The following is a 19,339-nucleotide window of genomic DNA, read 5'->3' on the forward strand; positions in this document are numbered from 1 at the left end:
AAACAAGGCCAAATAACGATAGCTTCATCACATATTCCGGGCCAAGAGAAAAATCATATTGGGAGCAATCTGTTCTCTTGAACAGATTCATGCCCTTCAGCTTCTCTATTTATGTTACAAATAAAGAGTACACAACACAAATTCTATGAAAGTCGAAGACAACTATTGGTACAACACAATTCTCTGATTTGCTACACTGATACAAAATTGTGAAACCTTTGTGACTGCACCGCAACCATGATAACGCAAAAAAATTTGTAAAAGAGCAGAGAGAATCATCAAATTTTGCACCTAATGAGGCTCATTTACCTTTTTCAGCCCCAATCAAATCCAGCTTACCAACAGAAACAGTAGTCTATTGCTGTTGACCTCTTACCAATATAATTATTTGAGCATCGGCTGCAACAGTAGCTCCTGACAAGGAAACCGATCGTCTATAATGGTCGATATATTTACTTCTTCCGAGCCTTGTTACGACTAACTCTGACAATTTTCCGGCCAGACTTGTCCCCACCACCAGCACCCACTGAAAAGCTCCCTCCTAAACTGTTCGTAGCCTGAAATGGAGACGGGTTCGATGGGGTGGCCGAACTCTGTTGGCCTCCAAATTGGAAGGGATTTGCTGCTGATGGAGTTGCTGAACCAAATACAAAGCCAGATTGAGGAGGTGAGACAGGAGGATGACCAAATATTGGAGCTGTAGGCGTAGATGCTTGAACAGTATCCTCTGCCATGCTGTCCTCCATATTCATTTGATCATTAGTTCCTGAGGAAACTGAATTAAATAGAAAGCCTGGACTGGGGTTACCAAAGACAGGCTGTGATGAGGGAGTAGCCATAGCTGAAGTGAACGAGAAAGTGGGACCAGATGACGAGCCAGGATTCGATCCAAATACAACAGATGCACTACTAGTAACAGCAGCAGGTGTAGATGCCGCAAATGCAGTCGATGATGCAAATGCAAACCCAGTCGAGGAAGAGGTAGATGCGGCAGCAGCTGTAGATGCTGTGAAAGGAAACACGGTAGAGGGTGATGAAGCAGCAACAGAAGCTGTAGATGCCATGAAAGAAAATCCAGTTGGGGGCGATGCAGTAGTGGGAACAGAAGCAGTAGAAGCTGGGAAGGAAAATCCAGTTATGGGCGATGTAGTTCCATCAACAGGAGCTGTAGACTCCGCGAAGGACGAACCAGCTGAGGCCGATTTAGAGTTAAATGCTGAACTAAATATAGAAGACTTCGTAGGCTGCCAACTGGAACTAAACAAGCTTGAAGTGGTACCACCTATGGCACTACTGGAGTTGGCCTCGGAAGAGGAAGCAGAAGAGCTAACTCCAAAAGTACCTGAATTGGAAAGTTCAGAAGCAGGAGTAGAAGCAGCAAACAGAGAACTGCCAGAAGAGAAAGCTGTATTCCCAGCCAATCCAAACGAGGCGGATGGCACAGATGAACTGAATTGAAAAGATGCAGCCCCTGTACCAGCGGGGGATGCCTGTGCACTGAGCACAGATCCACTGCCGGTGCCAAAAACAGTAGAACTCGGCTTATTATTAGCAGTTGAAGTGTCTGTAGCATTGAATGCAAAAATGCTACTTCCTGCACTGGCATTTGCAGCAGAAGTGCCAATAAAAGGAGAGCTCTTGAGATTGCCAACGCTTCTCTCTGGCCTGGTCTTGGCTGCTTCTGATTCTATTCCAAAAGCAGCTGTTACTAGTGACGCTGAAGTTGATGGTACTATAGATCCAGATTTAAATATAGGTGCTGTCGAAAATGAAGGTGCTGCTACAGAAGAGGTAGACAGTATGCTTCTGCTGTTAATGGCAGTGAATGCAGTGGTTGTGGTGGTGGTGCTGCTGCTGCTGCTACCGGTGGAAGTAACAGTCAGGGCAGAGCTATTGGATGAAGGTTGACTGAAAATATTATTAGAAACAAAAGGTGCAATGGGTGAAGAGAATGAGGAAGGGCTTGAGGCAACAGACCCATTATTTAAGATAGAAGTATTGACAGAGGTGCTGGCACCAATACTTGCAGTAGGTGTAGGTGATGATGCAGCAGATGAAAGTGCAGTTTCTGCTATGCTAGAAGTGACTCCAGCATTTGAGTAGTTCTTATTATCAGCTTTATCCATGTCAGGTACTTTGGGTACAGAATCAGTGGCATCAACAGTTGGAAAGCTGCACATGGAGATGCAAACAAATTCAAGTTCTCCAATTCATGAAGATCAATTATTCAATGTAAGACTATTATATCTAAATCTAAGAAGTCAAACATCGTGTTTTAGACATCAGGCTTTAACTCGGGAAGTGATATTGATAACGAGAAAAGTGCATAGATGGTCTCACAAATACAAGAAATGTACTAGCACCTTTGAGAATATTCACATGACAGAGAAACTGGACGTCAATAATGCATTTTGTATCCCATAAGCTCCTAAGGACATTATAACTTAATCACAAAAACATGACAAGGCACTGCTGAAGTAGATAATATGCATTTCATATCCCTCAAGTTCCAAAGGATGATATATCTGAACTGCTCTTATAAAACTAAGCAATCTCCATAATCTAGACATTCTGCATGTCTTCATTAATTTCTTGTATCATTTTCTACTTCTAGATAGGTGACTGTCTTGTATAAACCCCATATACCAAGATGCCCCTTTTGTAATTTTAGTGAGGCTTTATTACATATATAAAAAAAACTAAGTTAACTTTAAACTTAAAACTTCACATGGAAATCAACCAGCTTATCTACTTATCAAAAAGAATTTTTATACGTAAACGTACTTATCAAAAAGAAAATTGACCACCTTGTCTATAAGAATAGTTTTTAGAACATAAATCAACAGTCTCACATCCCTAAGCCAACATAGAAAAAGTTCTAAAATAGCCTTAAATCAAACCATGGTGCTGCTGAATTCTAATGAAGCCCTGCACCCCCTACTCTATAACAGCTGCATGTATTTGCACAAATCAAACCAAAGTTCTAAAATAGCCTTATAATACCAAACAGAAGAACTGAACATGGACTTGACAGTATTCTATTTCCAGTATCACAGCCAGATGATATTCAAGAGAATTTTCTTAAACAAAATGGGAATCATCACCATGCTTTCACAGATTTTCATGGTTATGGTAAAATTCTCGACTGGTCCTAGCCTCGAGAACAAACTTGTCTTGGTCTCAACGGCACTTATAAAAGGCATACTACTGATGTGATCTGCTAAAATGGGTCAAAACTGGACATCAGAAGTCGTTGATGCACAAATTAAGAGAGATTTCAAACCATTCCCCTCAGATGGATGCAAGAACTATGTCATTATTGAGTCGTTGTCATCTTTAAGAAACTCAGAGCACCCTTTCTCTACTTTTACCAGTCCATTCCTCTATAGAAATTCATTTTCTATCTAAAACAACAAGAAGAATATAAAGTGGCATGCATTCATAATCAGATTGAGCACCCCCTCCACCCCCCCATCACAAGAAAACATAAAGAAAAAGGAGATAAATCAGTAAAACATCAAATGGTTAGTTCTAATGATTCTGCAGACCTGCTTGAGCTTTCTAGTTTTGCATCCGGACAAACGCTAAATTTGAGGCCTGCAGATTCACTAGCTGAAAATGAGGAAGCAAATACGAACTGTGGAACCTTGTCAGCGCTAGAAACAGATGCAAAGCTAGCAGCTGGGGGAGTAGCATTTGGTTCCTTGGGCAAAGCAGCTTTACCTCCCAAGCCAAACATGGGAGGTGCAACCTTTAATTGCTCAGGTGGTGCAGATTTATCAGATGTGAAGGTTGACTTTGTCACCGGCACAGCAGGTTGGGCAGCCATGCTGGTAAAGGTGGCGCTGGGAAAGGCAAAGCCAGTGCCCTTTTCAGCAACCACAGGTCCAACAGAAGACGCCAAATCATGGTTTTGGTTTGACGAAGAACTTGCAGGGGACTTAAATCCCAATAGAGATGGAGGCTTCTCCATTGTTACTGCTTCAGTATAATGGGTCTTCCTCTCTGCCACAGAAGCATCACCCTTTTCTCTCTCCTCAACCAAAGGAGTAGGTGCTGCACCATCAGGATAGTCATCATCCAGCTCCAAATAATCCTACAAAGCAGATCCATAGCATTGAATTTATTTGATGGTTCATGAAAGTGATGCATCAGAAACCTCAGGAGGGTTCATTAAAGGAATAATGTAATTTTGTATCTGTTGCCCAAAAAAAACCAAAATTTTGATAAAAGTAAGAAGCCTTTGTGTCATATCTGACAGGTTGCAGAACAAAAATTCAACCATGGAATTTATCAAACAATAACTGATCATACATAGGCCAGTAGAGGCTTGCCAAAAAACAACATACCTCATGTGCACTCATCTGGAATGCCCGTTTCTTTTGTGGAGGATGGGTGACAGAGTCCATCACAACAGAATCTGCAGTTTTGACACCGGGTAAGGTGTCCTTGTTGGAAGATCTATAATCTATGCCCTTTACTACTGGAACCGATTTTTCTAAAGGAGCAACAAGCTTCAATGGGCCATTTTCAGCTTTGTTTTGCTTTTGAGAAGTGCTGCCTAGAGCATCAGGCAGTGAGGTGTCAAGTATATCATCTTGTACATTCTCAAGAAATCTTGGTGATTCTACAGTCTCCAGGCTTCTAAGAGCCCTTCCACGTAACATAGATGGTGACAATTTAGTGGGTGTGCTGTCCCTCAGAGAAACTACCTTGAATTCAGATGATTTCTCTTTTGGTGAAGCCAACTTTTCAAGTTGCTGCAATATTTTTGAAGCCATCTCACTGGACTTGGATGGAACAGGGGGGAAACTTGTACTTGGCACACTGTTATCTCCATTTACTATTGATGCCTTTGCTGAGTTCTCCTTAGATTTTCCCAACAAAAGTTGTGTTTGCGTCAAAGAGGAAGGGTGTTGAGCAGCACCAAGACCAACTCCATTTCCAGGAATAGAAAGTGGACTATTAGGAACTGGCAAACTCAAACCTCTTGAAGATAGAAGACTAGGTTTATGACGAATTCTACGTATAGGACCAACAGATCCTACATCATTGTCTAAGACTGAACTTCTGCGTTTTAAAGCCTGAAAAGGAAAGAAACATATTCAGTGATAAGATCATGTTGGTGAACACCAAACATAGAGCATAGCATCTGATAATCTTTGGGATTTGTACCCCTTGCCCAGAGCCATGAAGTTTATCCTGCTCCCATGCAGCTGTAGATGGCCCATCATATGAAACAATGGGCCCAACACCCTGGAAAATAAGGAAAACAATATAAGAACTGAAATCTAGAATTACATTGACATAAAAAAGGGAGTTATATTCCCAAGCATGTACACCTTGAGGGAAGAGGCTGGGTGAACTCTGGAATATGGCGTTCTAGCCATGCTATATATTGCAGATCTGCCTCGAGATCTAGGCGTTGTAAAACCATTTTCAGTATACCCAACATTACCAGAAGATCGGGGCACAAGTGACATAACAGGCAATTTTGGTGGAAAAGGCCGGCTGCTTATAATGGTAGAATCTTCCCCAAAGGCTCGACTGCGAATACCGAGCATTGATGGGGAGACATTTAAAGGCCTACTGCCCATGTATGCTTTTGCAAGCTCTGCAGGTGAAGCAACACCTTCATCAAGGACCTGAAGACATTTTTAGCCACTACATGTGAAAGAAGTGCGTGCAATATGCAAATACTTTACTTTTATGAGATAAAGCCTCATGCACAACCCCCAAAAAGAAATTTAAATTTGTAACCCATTAAAAGAGGATGAGCTGCTTTTCTCACTCTTGAACTACTGACGGGGGCTGATATGAGGTGCTCCCCAATCGAATTTCCTAAAGCTTGAGCTATTGGAAATTTCTCCTTCCGGTCATGAGGCACCACTAGCTCTCGTGGAATCACTTCAGCATTTTTCTCTTTATCCCCAATATGTATATCAACAGTTTTTGAATGCAACAAGGCTGAAAGATGATCAATCTCAGATCTGCAGAGCAGTTGAATTTCATTCAGGATCAAAAGAAGTCGTTACAAAATAATATTAAAAAAAGGACGCATCTACATGATTAAAAGGAATATAAACATCCGTAAAGGGATATACAACAGAATGGTTAATTTGGAACATAAGAATCAGAGCTGCTGCTGAATGCAGGCCACAATGCTAAAGTTAGATAGAAAGTGCATAGAAAAATTGCATAAAGCGTACAATAGATCATGAGATGAGAAATATTCATCGTCCAAGGTTCCAAAACAGGAAGCTTTTCAGTAAGACCTCACTAAAATATTGATATTACAAAGACTACCTGGTAAAGGTCTTCTGCTTTAAAATTTTTTCAAGCTCAGTCAAGCCACCTCCGTCAGAACTACTCGTTGACTTGTCACCTCGATCAATGACTACGTGCTGCACTCCAGAAGAATCCTTTACGTGCAAATTTGCACACAAGACAGACACATCAAATAGATACACACGGTAGATAACAATACTCTAGCAAAATCAACAAACCCAAACTAAACTATATAAACCTAGTTGGCCACACATTGTTCCACTTAAAGAATACAGCTCGCGGAACCAAATGGATAACAGAACTACAGAAACCGGTCAACATTGAGAAATGTGATCAAAAAAATCACCAAGACTAATGAGTACCCAATTAGAATTTGGAATGCAGTTGAATTCTACCATCCAATAGGAGTTGTACCAAAAACCTTTGTGAGGTACCCTCACACATGCCGTTATTCAAAATTTATGTTCTTATTTTCTTCCCATCCCCATGGGAAAAAATACCAGACAGAAAAATGCTACCTATTACTCCCTTTTCTTTTCGAATAAAAAAAAATGGAGATCATTTTGCAGCAATAGCACACCTTCAAAAAATCCTGCCTTCAAGTCCAGACGCAGAGCAACTCAGCCGTGTCCCTTCAATTAACTAGGCGACACTAAGATATTACATTCCAAAACCAAGTTCACAGCCAATAATTTGCTTGAGAAAATTCATCCTTAACAAGAAAAATTCGTTTCATGCTTTCCCCTCAGAACCTCTACATTGATCAAAGCGGAGTCTCGCTATAAGTCGAGCTTGAAATAGAAAGTCAAGTATCGGAACTCATTTAACTTCTTTAAGCACACCACAATGCAGAGGAAAGTATGCATATTTCTTTTGACTCAAAGATTTATTTTGCAGAAATGTCAAATAAACATATAATGTAGGTGGTTGACCATTAAGTATAATAATTGACCTATTAAAGATCACGTCTATTTAATTAATACAAGCTACCCATCTAAGAAGCAGGTTGAGACGACCTAATATAAATTGTAGAATATCCTCTAATGGTTTCAACTAGACGCTCATATAGCTTAAAACCAAATTGCATTAGCATGTAAAAGAACTATAAGGAAACTAAATAGGAGATACTTTTCACCACTTTATCAACCTCACATTCTGTTCCAAAACCGTGAACTCGGTAACTAATCACATAACCATAGTAACAAATAAAACAAATAAATAAATAAATGAGATTTTTTTTTACTGTAAATAGGGTTGGGATTTGATGTCCGGTGGACCTATATGTTAGAAAATGAGAGCATACTGTTGAACCTATTGCCCATAAAGGCAGAATTTGGTCCCAAATCTCAAGTACCATGCCAAGAGACTTTCCCAAATTTCTTAGCTAGAACCTTTTAGCAATGAGGCTTATTAAAAACTTAAAAATATGCAAAAGTTCTATCTGTAGAAAATAAAAAAAAATAAAAAGCTAAAATTGAATTATAGCATTATCCAGATGACAACTGGATACAATCAATGAGTGATATATAAAAGCATTTGCACTTACTGTGACAACTCCATCATGGTGCTGATCCCTTGATTCCCGGTGCTTATCCCTTACTTCATGCTTTGCTTCTGGCCAAACATTACATTTGTATTACATGAGATTACTATAATGCAAGCAAATCCATATGTGTTCAACAAAAATGTTAGGCAACTAAGAAAAGCAAATAAGAAATTATAACAAAATACGAGAGCTAAAATATAACAACAATACTGGCAGAAAAAGCACGATGAAAATAACAGAAATTAAAGATAAGCGACAGATTCAGGAAAATCACAGTCAACAATGCCCACTTTAAATTAGAATGAAAATCTCCTTGGACTTTATGTTGAGTATAAATCAAAGGCAAAATAGAACCTTTACAGTCGAAATTCCAGTGATATTTTGAATATAGATTAGAATGGCTTTGGAGATATCATGAAGAGAGAGATGCTTTCTAGAAGAATGTTGTTTTTTAAATATGGGAGTGGGTGGGGAGAATGGTGTTCTAATGAAGTCAGAGAAGTGTATGGGGTGAGTTTATGGAAGGGAATTAGGAAAGGTTGCTGTGGCAGATTATCTTCAATGTACGGATAATAATATTCTATGGAATGTTGACTTTATTAGAGATGTAAATGATTGGGAAGTGAATGTTGTTTCAGATTTTATGGGAAGAATTTATAACTCTAAAGTGATGCAGGGAAGAGAGGACAGGCTATTGTGGGATCATGCTGGAAATTTCAGGTTTTCAGTCAGTTCTTTTTATAAGGTGCTTAATTGTCATTCTGGTTGTGTTTTCCCCTAGAAAAGCATTTCGAGGGTGAAGGTACCTACTAAGGTGGCGCTCTTTAGTTGGGTGGTTGCTCTAGGGAAAGTATTGACCACATATAACCTTAGAAAACGTGGTTTCTGTATAGTTGATTGGTGTGTCATGTGCAAGAAGGATAGTGAATCTATAAATCATCTTTTTTTACATTGTGAGGTGGCAAAGTCTTTGTGGAATGAGGTTATTGGTCGGTCAGGTTTTTATTGGGTGATGCCTAAGGAAATTGTGGATCTCCTTGCATGTTGGTGTGGTTTCGAGGCAAGGAAATGTGCTGCTGCCAGATGGAGAATGATTCCTTTGTGTTTAATGTGGTGTTTATGGCTGGAAAGGAATGGGAGATGTTTTGAAGACAAAGAGCATTCTTTTGAAGATCTTCGTTATTTTTTCTTTTCTACTTTGAGTTTTTGGGCTAGGATCTTTGTAAGGAATGATGATATTGTACTGAATCTGTTTCTGTCGTAGTTTCCTGCTTTCTAGTGTGCAGTAGGTATTTCCTTTGTATACTTCCTGGGTACTTTGGTTGTGCCTATTCTTGGTAATAAAATTCTTATTAATAGGAGTAACAAGTACACTAGACGTATACAAGAAAACACCTAGCCCATACAAGAGAGCCCCTAATGACCCAAAAATCCCATGAAACCTACCCAAAATACACCAAGCCCGAATTGGATACACCTCCCCAATATTTTTCCAAGATTTCTTTTATAAGTAATCAAAGATTTTATCAAAATGCAAAACCCGTAGTCAAGCATGCAGAAAGTATACAAGAAGATGCCCTAACTCATGAGCAAATTCCTGAAATACAAAGTGAAAAAATAAACGATACTATGAAACTCATCAATATGGGGAAAAAGAGACTGTACGAGTCTTTGAGACAAAGTGACAACAATTGACATTTCCAATGTAACACTTGACAGTTGCATCGTAAGAGGTAATCTCCCTCCCTCCCTACCCACTGCATAGACCAGGATTATCAGGCCTAGAAGAGGTCTCTCATATCCTATAACGCAAAGACTCGTTGTCTTTCTTTGAGTTCAATATAGCGTAAAATGCCTAGGATTTTCGGACAACAAAATTAACTAAACTTTACCATATGCGATTGGCAGGAATAAAAAAATCAATAACAGGCAGAAAGGGATTTCAAGAAATATATAGCATCTCGAATAGAAATATCATTACAAAGAGAACTAATTTTAACAAATACGAAGAGCGAAGAAACCCTAGATTAGTCCCAAAAGCTGCTTCCACAACACTACACCAGTATCACCCAAGAGAAAGAAACCTACATCACAACTAAAAAATAATAATTTTAAATTAACATTCAAATAAGGGGGCAAACTAACCCATCCAAAATAGAGAGCAACAAACACTCGCATTAAACCCTAGAAAAATGTGCCAAAATGAAATACTCCCTTTTTACAACTAATAACGCTAAACTTTTCAAAAACAATGAAATCTTACCAGAAGTGGACGGTGGAGGCGGAGGCGACGACGACGGCGGCTGAAGGAGGCGCTTGCGGAAAACGGAGGAAAATAGGCGTTGGGCGCTGGAGGTGATGAGCCGCTGAGCCGGATCGACAAGCCGCGAGAGCCACCCATTTCTGCTATTGTTGGTGTCGACGCTGACGATGGGGTTTCTGAGGGCCGTAGCCGGTCGATCATACGGCGTCGTATGGGTGCTCCTCCGAAAGGGCCGCTTCCGGAACTTGCCGCCGGTGCCCAAACCCTCTTCAGAAACGACGTCGTAATGGTTCCCTTGACGCGCCGTCTCCATACTAGGAAGAGAGAAAGCTAGGGGTTTGGAATGTCTTGGAATAGAACCCAGAGTCTGGAGAGCGCGCGCGAGAAAAGTGCAAATTAGGGTTTTTAATGTTCGGAGCGAGAAAATGAAATTAAATTGTTAGTAAAATGAGAAATTATTCTTAAAGGAAAATATAAAAAGTTATTTTTTAAAATTGGAATGAGTATATCCTACTTTTTTTTAATGTAAAAAATGTTGAATTGTGTAATATTACTATTTTTCTATGATCATTGGTAAATATAATTTTTTTTATAGTAAAATAACTGTTGATTTTTTTTTATAAAAATAAAAAATATTTTTTATATTTATTTCAACATCTAATATTATATATTTGAAGTAACTTTTATTTAAATTATTAATATAAAATAAAAAATTTTAAGATAAATAATATAATGTCAATTTTGATTTCCGAATTGCCTTTTTTTTTTTTTTTTTTAACTGAGTATGAGTTTATATATATTACTCTTGTCATTATAATTGTAATTTTGTTTGAGATTGTGAGGGAACATTTTCAAATGTCACGAAGAATATTATTTTGATTTTGATTTTTGTGATCTTTAATCATACAAATTGATTTAATATGTTAACACTAAATATAGTGGTTCAAAGGTTCTAGTAATACTCCCAAGTGATTTGATATGTATTAAGTTCTAAGTTTGAATCCAAATAGAGATTCACCATAGACAATTAATAAAGTCTGAGGTCTGGTTTGTATTCAGAGATGAGTTGAGATTGTTTTAGATTAGTTGAATAAAATATTATTATAATATTATTTTTTAATATTATTATTGTTTTAGAATTTAAAAAAGTATAATTGTTTATTAAATTTTGTATAGAAATTTGAAAAAATTGATGAAATGAGATGAGTTTTAAATACAAACGAGACCTTATGACTCTCATTCGAATATGAATTCTCTAAATTTGAATCTGAATATGCATCCATTGAATTTCTTAGTAGGATTAGAGTCTAAAAGAAAGATGAGAAAAGTTGATAAATATGAGATGAAATAGTTTTACATGTAATGTGTCGTTTGGATAGTTAAGATGATTTGACCGTTCTCAGCTATTCTCAAATTCAAAAAAAAAAAAAAAACAATATATATATTTTAAATAGTTTCAGAAGTCATGTACTTAATATAAATACTATTTAAAATATGTGACATCAATAGATACAAGGGAAAATCATTAAATTTAACATGAATAGCATTTGTCTAGAGAGAATTGGAAAGTGCTGGATATGACCTAGTGAGATGTGGAGCATCAAATGCTTATTATACATTGCATATATTGAAAGGATAATACTACTTTGCTATCCAGTATGTACGGTTGGGCGTGTCCTTAGTGTAATTTTATTTTTTTTTTACTTTTAAATATTTAAAAAATACATACAAATTTAGAAGTAGTCATATCCTTAATCATTAAAAAAATTAAAAAATAAAATACACGTTGCAAAGTAACTAATGAAATGCAAAAAAATGAGCTATCAGATTATGCAAAAAATAATTCATCTGCCTAAGCCCTTTTTATTATTTGTCTCTCTCCTTCTCTTTTTCCTTATTATTTTTACATTTTTCTTTTCCCTTCATCTTAATCCTCAATTATTCATCTTTTGATTCGTATTTTTCAATATATATATATATATAAAAACGCTGCAAATATTGAAATATACGTGATAATGCAAATTTATTGATAGTTAGAGGAAATAAATATGGTTTTTTAAGTAAATAAAAATTATTTTTAAATGATAAAAATAAAGAATAAATAAGTTAACGTGCAGCAAATGCATTGTAAAAATTATTAGCTATAGCAAAATAAAGTAAGTTTTGATGATCCTAAATAGATAACAGTTAAGATAAATTATTGGAGATGTTCTAAAATAAAAGCGACATGTATTATAACTATAGACATGTATTATTGGAGATGTTCTAAAATAAGTCATAATGTCTTAACTCCATAACCGTTAGGAAGTAATTACAAACTACAAATTATTGTCCAACAGATTCATTAAAAATACAAAAATAATCAAACTATGAAAAGATAGCCCAAATGGGGACAAGCCCCCCGTCTCACATTCTCACTCCTCGAGCTAAGTTGAGTCGTTCTATTTGTACGCACCTTCGTCGCCTACGTCTGCATCAAAATTTACGGTTTTAAAGAGCTAAACCATATTAAAATTATCATGGTGAGATTTCAAGAACCTCAATAAGTTAAAAATCACGACAATTTATACAATGCATGTAATGACAATGAATATATAATTATAAAACATAAAGATCCAAGCAACAATGTATACTTACAATGACGAGGAAACCGAGCAAAACAAATATTTTACCTTAGGGTAATATAGCACCACGAGCAACATGTATATATATTCAAAACAATAAGGAAACCGAGCAGCAGTCATGGAACTTTAAAACAATCAAGAAACCCGAGCAACAGATATATATATATATATATATATATTTATATATATATGTAACCTTAAAACCTTGAGAAGCCCAAGCAAACACTCGTTAACTTAACCACATAAATTCCCCGAGCAACATATATATATATATATATATATATATATATATATATATATATATACCTCCTCGACACAATATACAACCCGAGCATTCAATGCCTAACATCAAATGAAAGGTCTTAAGTCTAAGATCCCTAGGTTCTCCAATCATCCAAATAACCACCTAAAATAATTTCTTTATTAACACGTGCACCACGACCTCCCCTAAAACAAGCATGCACAGGCCCTAGCTCCCTTTGCCACATTGTGGATAACGACCGTTGATGTGACTTCCTCTTAATAATCAATTTGACTTCACATAATCGTCATTCACCACAAGCAATATCTAGTCTCCACTAGCCGAGAGGCAACAACTCGACTTGAGATCGTTACAATCTCGTCTGAGCCCATTGATAGCCAACATTAACCTAGTGGATGTTAATCTATTGTTACATGCTCTTAAATGACTAAGATAGTTCCACCGAGATATTACTCCATCTTAACTTAGATCCTGAATTATCCATACATACCCCCATTTATTGAAACAAGAAGCAAATATTTATTTTATCATCTAAACAAGGCGAGATACAACACTAAAATCGTTTACCAAATTAACGTACAAGATATAGAAAATCCAACCAAACAAAGTGCAAGGTACAAAAGTGAAAACACATAAATATATAGTCCTTGTACAACATTTGGAAACCGCAAGACAACTTGCAAAGCAATCGGAGAGGTAACGAGATACAAGAAGGAAATAGGATCATCACCCAGTTACTCTTAGCGATACAAAAGTTGTGAATTGAACTGAACATATAACATCGTGGCTGGTTAGATAAAAAGAGGAAACAACCTTCACGGGTTCTCTATACACTTGACTAGTGATTGGTTTGGCGGCTGGGTGGCATCCGTTGGTCAAGGTGTATGCTAGATTGAAGGAGAGACAGATACAATAATGATGTGCTCTATTGTGATCCTGGTGCTCCACCAAGGAGGTACGAGCTCCTCCATCGTGGCTGATCCCTTTTGTTTGTCACTTGTGAATGTAAGGCACGTGTTGATAAAGTTTCTGACGCCAACTGCGAACGGTCAGGGTGGAGTGTGGAGTCCGTGATCCTTCTTGCAAATGATGCCATATTGGAGGAAATGAGGATTTCGTGAGAGCACTTGGTACGTTTTTGGGCACTTTTAAGTCACTTTGAAGCACTTTCTCGAACCTTTTTCAAGACATGAGGAAGTGGATTTCAAGCAACTTGGGTTCGCATGAAAACATGAGGTACAAATTCACATCAAGGTGCGAGGAAACACAATTCAAGCACTTGCTCGAATTTGCATCACAGTGCAAGGAATGTACTCCGAGCTTTAGCTCAGACTCATGGTAAGGCGGGGAACTGAGTTCAGACTAGTATTATCTTGCTGGCTCATTAATTTACTCGCCTGTCCTATACTCGTCTTCAACTTTCTCACCTACCCTTTGCTTGCCCTCATCCTTGCTCGTTTAATGCTATACTCACCCTCTACTTCGCTCACCCAATGTTATGCTCGTTCACCGTTTGCTCGCTATCGTCCTTGCTCGCTTACTCTTTGTTCGCCTTTGTCTTGTTCGTCCAGTGCTATGCTCATTCTCCGTTTGATCATCATCGCCCTTACTCGCCCGATACGACCTTCCCTCAAGAATGCGGTCTCCAGTGGATAATTCGATCAAATCATTACCATGCGATAAGTTCCGCATGCTGACATTTAACTTTATAGCTTACAAATAGAGCACGAAAAATATAAGTACCAAATTGTACTCATATAGAAAATTCAAACTTTTCCAAAAGAAAAGAAAAGAAAATCTATTTGCATCATGGCCTCATGCTCATCGTAATCTATGCGTCCGTCCAACGTACTCATTGACATGGTATGCATCAGAATGTGACTGAACAGAGCAATCATTCCTTAAACTACCAAAACATTGCAATATACCACAATTTTCCATTAAAAAGACTTGGGTATTCCTGCAAATTCTAAAAAATGACAAAATACCCAATTAAATTTAAAGAAGTAATTTTATCAAAACATAATTTAAAAAATATATATTTTAAGAAAATAAAGATATTATTATTTTTTATTTATTTTAACATCTTTATGTTCTTCAAATATTTTCATTTTTTAATATTTTAGAATTTTTGTAAAAAGTAGTTTAAATTTTTCATGTTGTTAATTTTTTTTTTTTTTTTTTACTTCTGTATAATTCTAATTTTTATTTTTAATATTTATCTTTATATTTTTTCAATTTTCATTTTAATCAAGGGTATATGTATCAAATTCTTTTATGGGTAGATACTCTGCAATTTTTTGTAAATTGGGATGTAATTTAAAGGGGATTTATCCTAAAAAAGGCTTTATTCCAAAAAAACTCCAAGTACTCAAACACTGTTATCTGCTGAAAATTCACACCAAGTTTATCCTGAAGTTTATCTTTAGCAGTATGATCTGCCACTACCTTCAAATCAGAAATTTGCTTCTCATTTTGTAACAACTCCCCACAAGGTGGTGGGGGGAAGAACCACCATCAACTTGGACTAGAGTTAATGAAATCGAGAGAAAGGGGTCTCTTTGTTAACACATCAGCTACCTGATCATGAGTGGAGATGAACATTACAGTGATATCACAGTGGAAAATGATTCCTGCAAATCCTGCAAGTCCTTGAAAAAAAAGTGGAACTATTAGAAAAAATAGTTGGTCCCTATCACAATTTAGCACTTTTTATGTGCTTTGTCAAATGAAAACTGGATTTGAGGACAAGGCAAGAGCGTTTATATTATCGCATTAGAGTGTAGGGGAAAGAGAGAAAGAGAGGAATGCAAATTTCTAACCGCATTTTCGAGCAGTTTTATGTATAAAAATTGCATCTGAATATGTTAATTTATGCAGAAACAATTAACTATTGAGCTTTTCAATGATCTGATATTCAAAAGTCTTCAGCTTTCACAGATACTTACTCTAAGAGCCATTTTCCACAGCTTGTTCGGGGGAGAAAATTGCTCCAACCGACTCAAAACTGCACAATCAAGAGGCTTGTCAAGAGCAACTCCATCAACTTGAAACCAGGGATGACCTGACAGGAATTTGAACAGTAGATTAGCTACAAAAACAAAACCCTGCATGAAATCTTACATGGTTTATACATGAACAAGGGATGACGTCAATGATTCAAGACAGACTTCGGGAGCAAATGACTCATCATTCCTTCAATGTGATTTTAGTATATATTAGTCACTTAATCAGGATATAAAAGAAAAAACCTTAAAGGGAAACAAGAAAAATATGAATTCAGCAATTAGAAATTTAGAACTGTATTTACCATTATCCCAGTTCAACACTGAGCTAAAATCCAGTGCCTTTTTGATAGACCAAGAATATTTGTGCACTTCAAGGTTACACTGACCACACATGCATTTCAAATGAAATAGGTACGGCAGTAAAAAAAGACTCACGCAAAACTTCTTTTGCAGTTAGACGCCTTCTAGGATCTTGAACAAGCATACTCTTCACTAAATCCTTTGCACTATCGGAGATACTAGGCCACGGGTCAGATGAGAAGTTAAGATCACCATACAGGACCTGTTGGAATATCCCTTGCTTAGATACTACTACAAGATCATGGCGAGGATGGAAAAGAATGTCAGCGAAAAGGAAACAATAAACCAAAATCTGGAACATACTTGGACATACACAGACACCTTTGCGTGAAGTTTCAAGAACAAGTAAATTCCAAAATTCTTACCAGCCCGAAAGGGAGGCACACCACATAATAGAATGTAAAGAATCACTCCAGCACTCCAAACATCAGCTTCTGGACCATAACGTTGTTGCAGAACTTCTGGTGCTATATAATTTGGGCTGCCAACCACATCAGAAAATTCTTCACCTAGAAGGGTATAAAACCATTGGTTTCTTATTAGCAGTCTCCACGAAACAGAGCAAGGAGTGGTGGAACCATCAAGCCAATAAGTAACTTACACATTCAACCACAAATCAAACAATTATTTGAGAAAGAAAAAGAAGTCAAAAACATGCTTATACCTGCAAGTATGCAGTATCATTGCATCTTATTTAATGCATGTAGTACAGAAACTTATGATTTAAAATAATTTTAAGACATAAAATGAGCAACTCACTCTATTTAGGAGAAAGAGAATTGTAGAGGCTGTTTTATAATTAACACAGAAAACATACACCAATAATTAATACAATAGAATCCCGTCATCAACTAGAGAAATCTTACCCAGCTATCAACTTCAGAAAAACACCAATGCAGCAATTTGAATAATTTCCAAAAGAAGGACAACTGCTGGAATATACCTGGTTTGAAGAATATTGATAGGCCAAAGTCGATGGTTTTGAGAAGTGAATCCTCCTGATTGTTGACAAAGAGAAAATTCTCAGGCTTAAGGTCACGATGCATCACTCCCAGTGAATGACAAGCTTCTACAACCCCAACTATAGTTCTAGTAAGTGCAGCTGCCTTTCTTTCTGTATAGTGCCCACATTTAATAATCCTATCGAAAAGCTCACCTCCTGCACATAGTTCCATCACAATATGAACCGCCATTTTATCTTCATAAGCTCCTTTAATAGATATAACATTTGGATGCCCCTTCAGATGGTGCATTATCTGAATTTCCCTTCTCACATCCTCAACAGCTTTGTCTGTTTTCAACTTCCACTTTGCAATAGTTTTACATGCATATTCTTCCCCAGTTGCCTTCTCCACACATAGAAACGTTGTCCCGAAATTCCCTTGTCCTAGTTTCTTCTCCAAACTGAAAAATTCCCAGAAACGACCGGTTTTCGTTTTTAACACCTCAGCACAAAGCCCTGCGCTCGCCACCCTCTCCTTATGAGGGTTCTTCTCGACTCTTGTGGGTTGTATTGGTTCCGTTTTAGTGTCTGGTTTTGGTATCGTCGTCACTTGTTCCGGGGGTTTATTTTTTACCGGCAAAGTTGATTTTGGTTGATTAAGGGTCAACTCATTGACTTTTTCTCCCTTAGTATGAGGAGAAACCGTGTCATCAGGCATCTGGGTCCTCTGCATTGCAGGCGAAACCGAAGGGAAGAAACCACTCTTAGTAATGCCGCGTCCGACACAAGCATTTCCCATGTAGCCCTAAACAGATTTCTTTCTGAAACTCCTTACTCCCAACACCAAGATATAATTCCACTAGATGTGTCAAACACAAAACATGGTAGCTTTGATCTTCACAACTTGAGCGATATATTTAAGTTAAACACCCCGTATTTTGCTCTAAACTTCACAAATATAACAAAATCAAATCTCGATAGCATGTGATGTGAATCATGACACAGCTCCAATAGAGAAAAAAATGAAGAAATACCTTCCTACACGCCACACCTTACGTGGACTTCTTTTTTTTTTCTCTTTCTTCTTTCTATTAACAAAAATGAGAGAGAATTTGACAAAAATGAGAGAGGGTCCAATGAGATGATAGAGAGCTTGATGAGAGAGAGGAGTATGATAAAATGACAGAGTGAAATGATGGTGAAAATGATGAGAGAGAGGGGGTCTAATGAGGAGAAAAAAAAATGAAAAGAATTTAAAGAGAGAGTGAGGGTCCTATGAGATGAGAGATAGAGAAATGATGGATGAAAATGATAAGAGAGAGAGCGAGTGAAATGATGAGAGAGGGGAGTCTGAAGAGAAAAGAAAAAATTGAAAAGAGAAAATGGGGAGTCCGATGAGATAAGAGAGAGTTTGAGGAGAGAGAGAGCTTGACGAGAGAGGTGTCAGATGAGATTAAGGAGAGAGAGTGAAATAATAGGTTGTTTTGTACGACGTGTAAGGTAAGGTGTGGTGTGTCTACAGTAGAATTACTCAAAAATGAAAGTATTTATAACCAACTTTATTTTATCGGTACATTTCTCACCAACTTTGAAGAAATCTTAGGTTATGCTTGGTTTTGCAAAGCTTTCAAAAAAATAAAATAAATAAACTTCAAGCCAGACATCTTTTGAGTTTTGAACGCAAAAGAAAGAAGTGTGATTATCTTAAAACCCGCAAATGCATTCGGTTTCAATCAGCGGGTCCACCATACTTGGCCTCTTGTCCAATGACAGTTTAACTGTCATATTGACATAGAAATCATCACTTCATTGTCTTGATATTTTTTGTTTTTATTAGTTTTAAATTGTTTTCAATAACAACCAAAAAAACAACTTTTGGATGCATTGGTTTTATTTAATTTTCATTTATTTATTTCTGTTTTTTTCTTTATTGGTTTTAAGCATAATCAAAAATACCTTGAAACCATCGAGATCCTTGATAAATTATTGTCACGTGTATCTCAATGACATGTAAAATTTGGCTAACCATCCTATTACCAAAACAT

The 19,339-nt window shown here is 37.1% G+C and overlaps 2 protein-coding genes across 3 annotated transcripts; both read right to left on the minus strand.

Annotated features, from left to right (window-relative positions):
• On the minus strand, window positions 1–10,495 carry LOC109019924 (nuclear pore complex protein NUP1). Of its 2 annotated transcripts, XM_019002305.2 has the most exons (9): window positions 10,098–10,495; window positions 7,835–7,902; window positions 6,307–6,422; window positions 5,792–5,990; window positions 5,343–5,645; window positions 5,176–5,256; window positions 4,350–5,084; window positions 3,549–4,096; window positions 1–2,172 (listed from the first exon to the last, which is right to left on the minus strand). In XM_019002305.2, the coding sequence occupies exons 1-9, from the start codon at window positions 10,408–10,410 to the stop codon at window positions 453–455; spliced, it is 4,083 nt and encodes a 1,360-aa protein (XP_018857850.1). In that variant the 5' UTR covers window positions 10,411–10,495; the 3' UTR covers window positions 1–452. The 2 variants fall into 2 exon arrangements, with proteins under 2 accessions (XP_018857850.1, XP_018857851.1); XM_019002306.2 differs by lacking the exons at window positions 6,307–6,422; window positions 7,835–7,902; window positions 10,098–10,495 and having other exon boundaries at window positions 5,343–5,614; window positions 5,792–5,870.
• Window positions 10,496–15,910: 5,415 nt separating this feature from the next.
• LOC109019925 (calcium-dependent protein kinase 1-like) lies at window positions 15,911–18,093 on the minus strand. The gene is made up of 4 exons (XM_035690259.1): window positions 17,295–18,093; window positions 16,717–16,860; window positions 16,427–16,579; window positions 15,911–16,047 (listed from the first exon to the last, which is right to left on the minus strand). Exons 1-4 carry the CDS (start codon window positions 18,091–18,093, stop codon window positions 15,911–15,913), a joined length of 1,233 nt encoding a protein of 410 aa, XP_035546152.1.
• Between the last annotated feature and the right edge of the window lie 1,246 nt (window positions 18,094–19,339).

This window comes from Juglans regia, chromosome 5 (assembly GCF_001411555.2).
Source record: "Juglans regia cultivar Chandler chromosome 5, Walnut 2.0, whole genome shotgun sequence".
Lineage (NCBI taxonomy): Eukaryota > Viridiplantae > Streptophyta > Magnoliopsida > Fagales > Juglandaceae > Juglans > Juglans regia.

What these genes read in the sequence shown, in the direction of transcription:
- LOC109019924 (XM_019002305.2), bottom strand. Translation starts at nt 10,410, where the DNA reads ATGGAGACGGCGCGTCAAGGGAACCATTACGACGTCGTTTCTGAAGAG. An exon ending in GCCTCCACCGTCCACTTCTG is followed by an intron (nt 7,903 to 10,097) that starts GTAAGATTTCAT and finishes ATGTTTGGCCAG; the next exon opens with AAGCAAAGCATGAAGTAAGG. An exon ending in ACCATGATGGAGTTGTCACA is followed by an intron (nt 6,423 to 7,834) that starts GTAAGTGCAAAT and finishes TTGCACGTAAAG; the next exon opens with GATTCTTCTGGAGTGCAGCA.
- LOC109019925 (XM_035690259.1), bottom strand. Translation starts at nt 18,093, where the DNA reads ATGGGAAATGCTTGTGTCGGACGCGGCATTACTAAGAGTGGTTTCTTC. An exon ending in TGTGCCTCCCTTTCGGGCTG is followed by an intron (nt 16,580 to 16,716) that starts GTAAGAATTTTG and finishes ATCTTGTAGTAG; the next exon opens with TATCTAAGCAAGGGATATTC. An exon ending in AACTGCAAAAGAAGTTTTGC is followed by an intron (nt 16,048 to 16,426) that starts GTGAGTCTTTTT and finishes AATTCCTGTCAG; the next exon opens with GTCATCCCTGGTTTCAAGTT.